At 54.2% G+C, this 9913-nt stretch overlaps 1 protein-coding gene across 1 annotated transcript; it reads left to right on the forward strand.

The window, feature by feature from the left end:
• Positions 1-4112: 4112 nt before the first annotated feature.
• On the forward strand, positions 4113-9451 carry RHO (rhodopsin). Its single transcript, XM_019646023.1, has 5 exons — positions 4113-4564; positions 6280-6448; positions 7740-7905; positions 8012-8251; positions 9194-9451. The coding sequence occupies exons 1-5, from the start codon at positions 4204-4206 to the stop codon at positions 9302-9304; spliced, it is 1047 nt and encodes a 348-aa protein (XP_019501568.1). The 5' UTR covers positions 4113-4203; the 3' UTR covers positions 9305-9451.
• Positions 9452-9913: the final 462 nt, after the last annotated feature.

The raw sequence follows: 9913 nt of genomic DNA on the forward strand, positions 1-9913 counted from the left end.
AGGAGGAGGAGGGGAGGAGGGGGAGGAGGAGGAGGAGAGGAGGAGGAGGAAGAGGAAGAGGAAGAGGAGGAGGAGGAGGAAGCTGCTGACCAAGCAGCACCTCCATGCGGAGGCTTAAGGGCTATTTGTGCACTGCCGCTAAGCCCTAATCCTCCCTGGCCAAGTCAGAGCCCTACACCTGGGCTCCCAGAGGGGCTGGGCTGGGGAAGCCCTGAGATGGCTACGTCTGTCTTCAGAGACAGCCAGCATAGCCCCATCCCACCCTGGGTCCCCAACATTCACAGCTCCTCACAGCTTGTTCTCAGCCTAGCCGAGAGAGAGGCCAAGGTGGCAACAGCTCAGAAAGTCACCCACACTCGGCTTGACCACTGGCAGGCTCTGTGTCCTTCTCTGTGACCACCTGACACGGAGATGAGAGAGCTCTGACTGAGGAGTTAGATGGCCCGGGTTCAATTCCAGCTCTCCTGAGGGAAGTGAGACCTCCCCACAGGGGCCAGGAGGAGTTGTTCATTTATCTGACATATATTTATTGGGCACCTACTCTGGACAGTGAGCTCAGGTGCAGCAAAGAAAAGGCTGGGCCGGCTCTACTTTCTAGAGAGAGATGGGCAGTCACTGAGGGGACAAATAAGACCGTTGCTGATAGTGATTAACTATTGAGTAGAAAATGAGTGTGGTGGGGGCAGGGGCCCTGGTTTGTAGAGTTGGGGGCATGGGGGCTCTCCAAGGACATGAGCGATGAGCTGAGGCCTGAGTGAGAACCAGAAGAGGATCACACTTTTAGCAAGACTCACTGATCACTAGCAGGCACCAGAGTAGGAAACTGAGGCACAGGGAAGGGAGCAGGTGGCTGCAGAGCCTCAGCCTGCACACAGGGCAGGTATAAAGGGCCATGCCCAGCAAGGGAGAACCGAGAAACCTAAATTGTGAGGTCTGAAGGTCTGTGGGTCCCTGAGGTTTCCTAGGCCCAGCGAACTGAGGCCCAGAGAGGGGAGGAACTGGGACTTCTTGGGCTCTCATGGCGATGCAGAGCCACATGCTCAGGCCCAGTGCCACCCCCTGCCCTCAGGGCCACAGGCCTGTGTGACTCAGCCCAGGTCCTTTCTCAGTACCCAGTACACACACACACACCCCTTTTTTTTCCCCCTGTCATTTATATCTCAGTGTGAAGGACGGGCAGATCTTCCCTGAGAGCTGTCTTTGGTGCTGGAGGGAGGTGTGGCCAGGCAGGTTATAGCTTGGGCTGTCACTGATTTGTCACATGACCTGGGCAACTCACTGCAGACTCGGGGCCTCAGTCTCCCCACATGCAAAATGCAGCAGGAAGGGTGAGAGTAGATGACTTCCAACGACCTTCTGGCTCCCTCCCTGAGCCTGTAGCTCTGAACAAAGAGCATTTTTGGTTAAAAAAAAAAATCCTTTGTCATGCCTTACGGAATACAGAGCAGCATCACCTCAGCAATGGCCTTTAACGCCCCATCACCTCACCCTGTGAGGGGGGCATTATTAAACGCTCTTACAGAGGAGGAATCTGAGGCCTAGAGAGGTAATCTAGTGCTTCCTGAGGTACCCTAGATCCATTCACTCATTGCCCAACTATTTACTGAACACCTACTCTGTGCCAGGCCCTGGGGATACATCAGGGAACCAAACAGACAGAAACCCCGTCTCTTTCTAGTTCAGGGAAAGCGATTTACGCTGCTCCTGCTCCATGCCAGGCTCCAAGCTGGGCTCCGGGGGCCCTGTGGTGAGCAAGACACACCCCAGCCCACCTTTGCGGGCTCACATTACAGCCTGGGTAACGGGCCAAAAACATATGAATGGAACATGAATGAAAAGCTTCCAGGCTGTAAAAAGCAAAAGGAGGCGACAAGCAAGGCGATGAGGTTGAGGGCCGAGGATCAGCTAAGCCAGGATGGGGCTGTGTGGGGACCAGTTTTGACTCAGGGGAGCCAGGGATCCTCTCTCCATCTGGCTACCAGGGGCTGGGCTGTGTCAAAATCAAACCCTCCACCTTGACCTCATTAACCCTGGGCTTAATCTCTGGGCCAAGCGCCTTAGACTATAAGAGTCCCACCCCACCCACCCTGCCACACCACCAACTGCACTCATTCCTGCAACACACATTTTAGCAGCCTCCCGTGTGCACACCCAGATACCACCTGGGACAGGAAGGGGCCTGGAGGGAAGGGGGGCACTTTTCTGAGCAGACAGCCCCATGTTGGAAGAGAGACTGGTCAACAGAGAGCTTAAGGGATGGAAGTCTCAGAGACAGGGACACTTCCCTGCTGGCCTTGGATTCCCAGCCTCAGGGCCTTTGCACTTGCTATTCCCTCTGCCTGGATATCTCCACCCCTACCCCACCCCCACCAGATCTTAGCAGGGCTGGCTCCTCCCATCACTGGGGTCTCAGCTCAAACTTCACAATTTCAGAGAGGCCTTCTTGGGCTGCTCTAGATAATTATATTGGGAGTGGGTCACGATCTGAACTTTTCCTATTGTTTCATTACTTATTTGTGGGGCCCTCTCTACGCTCGCAGAATGATGCTTCCTCAGGGCAGGGACTTGGTCCTTCTTGTCCACCATGTCCCCAAGAGCAACTTGTGTTGATACACACTTGTAGCCGAATGGTGGTCATCAAGCACCCCACACACCAGACACTCCCAGCTACCCTACTTCACTCTTGGGAGGTGTCTTCACTCTCCTGTTATGGAAGAGGGAAGCCTGTCAGGGCTGGACCTCTTATTTGCCCCCAACGCTCTTCCCTCTGCCCTGGGACCCACACTTATGGAATTACTTGTCACACAGCATCCAAGGCTCACTGTCCCAGCCCAGCCTGACCAGACATCCCCAGACATGCCCTGTGTGTCACCAGTGTCCAACCAGGCCTATTCCCAGGGTCTGCCTCCCCTTCACACTGGAGTCCCCAGGAGGCTGGGACCACAGCTGCCTTGCTCAACGCAGTGATCTGGTGCCCAGCACAGGGCTTGGCATATAGTCCGCCTCCTGGATGCAACACCTTGCGTCAGGATCCCTGAGAGCCTCTGTCCCCTCCCTGCTTTGGTCACCCCCTTCCCTGGTCCCCCTCCTCCACCCTCACTCCCTCCAATCCATCTTTGGGGACATTTGAGCCACCTTTCTGTCCCTGCGATCTCCCCAAACCACTACCCACTGCCCTTCAGATAAAGCCAGGTTCCTCAGCTCGGCATCAAGACCCATCAGAGCTGTCCCCAGCCCATGTGCAGCCACACCCCAGACGGGCCTCAGGCCTCCGCCCTGCCTTTGTCTTCATTCTGCACCATCCTCCCCACTTGGCAACCTGGCAAAGTGCTCCCCTCCGTCAAAGACCCAAACGTCACCCCCCTGGACTCTTCCCTGGCAGGCAGCCTCCCCTCCCTGGGCCAGGATCTGTTCTTCCCGCCTCAGAACCCCTCTCAGCCTGTAGGCTCCTCCTTTTTCAGTCTTTGTAACCCCAGTGGCTTGCACATGAATGTTTGATGAACGAGTGAGCTAGTGAATTCCCATTCAATGCAACTAACACTTATTGAGCTCCTGAGCTATGCTGGGCTATGTGTCTGGCATGGGGAGTGCCAAAGCTGGCAGGATGTGGCCCCTGCCTCACGAAGCTCATAACCTGGCGAGATGAGCTAGTGTGTGTCCAGCAACTGGCTGAGCCAGGAGGTGACTTAGGTGGAGAAGGAATAGGTAAAGGGTTGAGTGAGGAGATGAGAGACTGAAAGAATAACCAGACCCTCTGCTCTTGGGGAGTTCATGGTCCGGTCGGGAGGAAGATGAGGTCAGCTCATATTATACCACAGGGAATGCTAGCCAAGGCCACCAGGCTGAGATGGGCAGAGATTCCTGGGGGACAGAAGATGGGGGACGGGCATCCTTGCCTTTTCCCAGGGTCCCTAGCACCTTCCTCCCCAACCTCAGGCTTCCACCTGGAGTCACCTTGGCCACTCTTGGGAAGCCAATTAGGCCCCAGTTGCAGCACTGGGGATTAATATGCTTAATAACACCCCCAATCTTCCAGGTGCTGATTCAGCCAGGAGCTTAGGGAGGGCAGGTCACTTATAAGGGCCTGGGGGGGGTGGGTCGGAGCCCAGAGTCATCCAGCCAGAGCCCTGCGTGGCCGAGCTCAGGCCCCAGCAGCATTCTTGGGTTGGAGCCGCCCGCGGGGCAGCCTCAAGGACCTCAACCATGAATGGCACGGAGGGCCCCAACTTCTACGTGCCCTTCTCCAACAAGACGGGCGTGGTGCGTAGCCCCTTCGAATACCCGCAGTACTACCTGGCCGAGCCGTGGCAGTTCTCCATGCTGGCCGCCTACATGTTTCTGCTGATCGTGCTTGGCTTCCCCATCAACTTCCTCACGCTCTACGTCACGGTCCAGCACAAGAAGCTACGCACGCCTCTCAACTACATCCTGCTCAACCTGGCTGTGGCCGACCTCTTCATGGTCTTTGGCGGCTTCACCACCACCCTCTATACCTCCCTGCATGGATACTTCATCTTTGGGCCCACAGGATGCAATCTGGAGGGCTTCTTTGCCACCCTGGGCGGTATGAGCTGGGGTGTGGGTGGGCAGGGGGCACCAGCCAGGGGGATGGAGGCATCTGAGGACAGCCCCAGGCTTGGGCATGGGGACTTGAGTGGTTATTGGCATCATCCAAAGCCTTCACTTAACAAACACTTTGGTGATGATGAGCTAGGCTGCCATTTGGAGAGGGCAGGCATTGGGCACTGTTTATCTCACTCGGAGTGGTGCCATTGTCTTGCTTTACAGCAAAGAACGTGAGGACAAGAGAAGTCAAGGGCCTTGCTGGGGTCACATTGTGGCAAGGTCAGAGCTGAGTTTTGAGCCCTCATCTATGTGGCCCCTCAGGCCGTGTTCAGGTTCCCTCAGAGCAGCTGTGCTGGGTCAGACACGAGAGATCCCTGTGCTCAGGGCTCCCAGCTCAGAGCAGGACGCAGAGGCTCAGTCCCCCAGTCACTGGACTTTGCCTGTGCTGGGCCATGGGCTCAGTCCTTCCCCACCCAGCATCTATCTGACTCCCTTCCAGCTCACCTCCATACTCTCTGCCACGCATGAATGCTTTTTGTGCTGAGGAGCTCGTCTCCTTTAAAGAAACCCCTCCCATAGGGAGGCATTAGATGTGTGGTGACCTTATAGCTTTGGAAGATGCTTTCAAATATTTCTTTGACTGGAAACCTGATGGGAGTGCTACAGAAATAACAGGTCCTATTTAGCAGATGAGAAAACAGAGGCATGGAGAGGGGAAGACTCATTTAGGGATATGGCAGGGCCTCCGTCTCCCAGCTCGGACCTGGGAACTTTCTCCCAGGACACACAGCCTCTCAGGCAAGCAGGAGACGCACGAGGTCGTTATTACAAAGCCAGGGTGACGGGGAGAGCCCAGCACCAGCCGCAAGGCCTGCTCTGCTGCCTTTCTTCTCTCTACCTCATGTGTCCAGGTTGCTACCTCAGCCCCATCCCCAGGGAATCTGGCTATGACTGGGTGTTACCTTCAGTGACCACAGACCATTCAGCCTCAGACCAGAAGGTAGGGGCAAGACAGGGGTGCCACATATAGGCAGACACTTCTCTGCAGGCTCAGTCCCAGTTTACAGCTACTGCTCTGGAATAATTAGCAGTGTTCCCTTTCATGCTCAGAAATGTCCCAGTTTGGTTGATAAATACTATAACCGCCCTCCTTCCTGAGTTTCAGGAGTGATGTGCAGCACACATGTCTGAATTCCATCATTATTTCCTCCTTCTCCCCCTGAGCCAAACATCATCTATTTTCCCGGCTCCTAGGAGAGGGCCCCCCCACACACACCCAGGTTATTTTTTCTCCCTAGAGGGGAGAGGCCACTGCTCCAGAGGGAAGGAAAGACTTCCAACTCCAGGTTTCTGCAATGACTTTCAACAGGGACTGTGCCCGTTGCCCCACGAAGGACACCATCCCCTGTAAAAACTCCCCGCAGGGCTCCTAGTCCAATCATGACCTCTCACCTGATTTCTGTGTCCCTCATGAACCCAAAGCTCTAACTGAACTAAACTTCCTGGAAGTTACCCCACCCGCCTCAGCATACCCACACCCCCTTTCTTCCTTTTCTCAGCGTCTAAGCCCTATCCACCCCGAGGCCTCACCCCAGGCCTGCCCCAGGTTGCCTTCCCAGTAGGCCTCTCCCAAATAGGAGGAGCACGGCCTCCTTAGACAGACAGTGGCGTCCAGGCAGATGGCATGCTGACCGACAGCTGACTGCCTTGCAGGTGAAATTGCCCTGTGGTCCTTGGTGGTCCTGGCCATCGAGCGGTACGTGGTGGTATGCAAGCCCATGAGCAACTTCCGCTTCGGAGAGAACCACGCCATCATGGGCCTCGCCTTCACCTGGGTCATGGCACTGGCCTGTGCTGCGCCCCCACTAGCCGGCTGGTCCAGGTAACAGCCCTGAGCAGAAAAAAAGAGTCTCGGGGGGTCTTTTTAGGGTCCCCCAGCCAGGACTCAAACGTGGGGCTGTCTGGTTTCAGGCTCTGAGTTGGAAACTCTTCTGGGGTCAGGGTTTAGGGCAGGGGAAGAAAGAATCAGGCCCTAATGTTGTTATAAAGGTTGGTCCCATCTCTGAGTCCCCATGTCAAGGAGAATCCAAGACACCCGACCCTTCACCTTGGCTGTGCCCCTAATCCTCAACTAAGCCAGGGCCAGATTCCAATCCTCTTTGGTCCAGTGCCCCGTGGGCAGCTCCCTCTGACCTTGGGCCTTAGCACCTGGGATGCTCAGTATAGGTGGTGACATTGTAGACCCTGAGACCCAGGTCCCATCCAGTGTGCAGGCCATCATCTTCAAATGGGGTTGAGATGAGGGATGGGGAAAGATGGAGGACAGTGGTTTGGGAAACTCGACTGGTGACTCTATGGGTTCCCAGAGACCGCGTGTCCTTCTGCTTCCAGGACATTCCCATTCTCTTTTCCCTTTCCTCCTCAGTATTCCTGGGGTCATTTTTTTTGTCCCTTTGCTGAATTCAAGCCCATTCCCCTCTGGCCTCTTTCCCTGTCTTCTCCATTCTGGTCCAGTTATATCCTTGTAGGCATAGCCAGTCAGTGGACACGCCATGTTTTCTGAGGTCGGTCCAATATCACCATCCTCTAAACTCATTGAAACTTTCTAACCATATGCCCCAGGGGCCTCTTGTTTCCAGAAACTGTGCAAAGATCTCTTAGTTACACTGTGTGCCCTTCTTTGGGCTAGAAAATACTCTTACTTTGTTGTTAGTAAGACCTCGGTTTGCACAAACTGCCTCAAATACAGAGTTTGTGAGGTTTTCCCTTCTTCCCACCAACCTCTGTCCTGCATAGCCCGAGGCCTGGCCTCCGGCCGCTGTGGAACAGTGGGTCTGGTGAAATACTGCACAGGTCAGTGGTGTGCAGGTGCCACCAGGTGAGAGACTGGGCAAGGATCTGGGCAGTATCATTATAACACAGCCGCCAAACAAACAATGAAAAAAACGTTGTTTTCCCAAGGTGCATTTGAATCCTTTCTCTCAGTTGATTTGATCCTCACAGTCACACAGCCAAGTAGACATTTTATTATCCCCATTTTACAGAGAGGGAAAGTGAGGCCCAGAATGAGACCAGCCACATGGCAGGTCACTCTGGTCAGCTGGGGCCTGTTTCTAAGTCCCCTGTGGGCCTCTGTTATGTCCCCTCCTGTCCCATCCTCCACTGATCCTCAGGTACATCCCGGAGGGCATGCAGTGCTCATGCGGGATCGACTACTACACGCTCAAGCCAGAGGTCAACAATGAGTCCTTCGTCATCTACATGTTCGTGGTCCACTTTTCCATCCCCATGATTGTCATATTCTTCTGCTATGGGCAGCTGGTCTTCACAGTCAAGGAGGTAAGGTCCCATGCTGGGTGCTGGGAAGATGCACACTGAATGGGTCGAGCCCAGTCCCTGTCCCAGAGTTGCCACAGTCTGGACACCAAGCCTTGTGTCTCTGCAGGCAGCTGCCCAGCAGCAGGAGTCAGCCACCACCCAGAAGGCTGAGAAGGAAGTCACCCGCATGGTCATCATCATGGTCATTGCTTTCCTGATCTGTTGGCTGCCCTACGCCAGCGTTGCATTCTACATCTTCACCCATCAGGGCTCCAACTTTGGCCCCATCTTCATGACCCTGCCGGCATTCTTTGCCAAGTCCTCCTCCATCTACAACCCTGTCATCTATATCATGATGAACAAGCAGGTGCCAGGTGGCGGGATGGGAAGCTCCAGGTCCCCCAAGCCGCAGGCACTACCCACAGAGGACACGCGACATCCTTGACTAGGGCTCAGTCTTTCCATCTGAAAAATCGGACAGGGGTGCCGGTCTCCCTCAGGGCATCAGAATCCTTGGGGAAAAGTGAACATTTCTGGTGTCCACCCTGACCTGCTGATTCAGCAGCTCAGGGTGGGCCCCAGCATCGGTCCACATGGTTCTGGAGGTCTGTTTTAAAAGTCAAGTGGTAGGGCCAGCCGAGTGGCGTGATGGTTAAGAACTGGCTTGAGACGCCAGAGGGCCCCGGTTCGGATCCCACATATGAGGGCTGGTGACACTGTCCTCCACAAAAAAAAAAAAAAAAAAAAAAAGTCAAGTGGTCAAAGTCCCAAGCCTGGGGGATGGGATGGTGCCAGTCTCCATCAAGGAGATATAAAGGAGCTAAAAAGTCTTGTTCTGAGGGATAAAGGGATAAAGCCATCCTTTAACATAGACCAGTGGTTTCTCTTCAGAATCCATGATCCAGTGCAGAAAATGTGGTCTCTGGAGTCAGGCATATTGGGTTCAAATCTCAGCTCTGTTATTTTCCAGCTGTGTTTCCCTTGTTTGGTCTTCAGTTTCTTCATTTATAGAAAGGGTGAAATCCCAAACTCTTGGGTTAAATGAGATAATTTACAGATAGCCCTGGGCACACAGAGGGAATTATGGAATGTCATTAGTGACAGAGTCCCCTTGGGTTTGATCCCTGGCGTGTCTGGGGTAGGGTCTTGTAGGTTTAGTAAGTTCCCTCCAGAGAGCCAGGTTTGAGATGGGAGTGGAGGCTGAGGGCTAGAGCGGAAGGGGGTTGGAGGCCAATCTCGCCAACCATGTCAATTTGATATATGCACTTTGAGTGGACCCTGACCCTGACTCATGCCTCTTGTCTTCCAGTTCCGGAACTGCATGCTCACCACCCTCTGCTGTGGCAAGAGCCCACTGGGTGATGATGAGGCCTCCACCACTGCCTCCAAGACGGAGACCAGCCAGGTGGCGCCAGCCTAAGCCCTGCCAAGGACTCTGTGGCAGACTGTAGGAGTCTCCCATCCCCCACACCCACCCCAGGGACAGCTGCCCCACCAGGAGCATTGCCTGTCGGAACCAGGTCTCAAAGTCTCCATGAGTTAAAAAAAAAAAAAAAAAAGAATTAATGAGAGAAAAATGAGGCTTCCCACCCAATGGGAATGGCCCTATCTGGAGTCCTGGGTTCCCAGGGGCTGGTGGAATCTGTACCCCTCCGCCCCCCAACTCATCTCTCAGGAACAAAAGCACTCTTGTTGTCTGGAAAAGTGTCCCAGCTTAGGGATAAGTGTCTAGCACAGAGTGGGGCACACAGTAGGTGCTTAATAAATGCTAGATGGAGGAAGGAAGGAATGAATGGAGAAATGAATAAAAGGATGAACGGGCAGGGAGAGCATATATATACCATCTTAGCAGCAGCAGCTCCTTGGCTAATGACCTTGAGCAATTGTTTTCCTCCCTGGGCTTCACTTTCTTCCCCATAAAATTGGAATCCCAAATCCCTGTCCCTGCCATACAGGGCTGCTGTGAAGATCAAATGAGATGTGTGTGTGTGGTGTGTGTGTGGTGTGTGTGTGTGTGTGTGTGTGTGTG

This window comes from Hipposideros armiger, unplaced genomic scaffold (assembly GCF_001890085.2).
Source record: "Hipposideros armiger isolate ML-2016 unplaced genomic scaffold, ASM189008v1 scaffold_96, whole genome shotgun sequence".
In the NCBI taxonomy this organism is placed as follows: domain Eukaryota; kingdom Metazoa; phylum Chordata; class Mammalia; order Chiroptera; family Hipposideridae; genus Hipposideros; species Hipposideros armiger.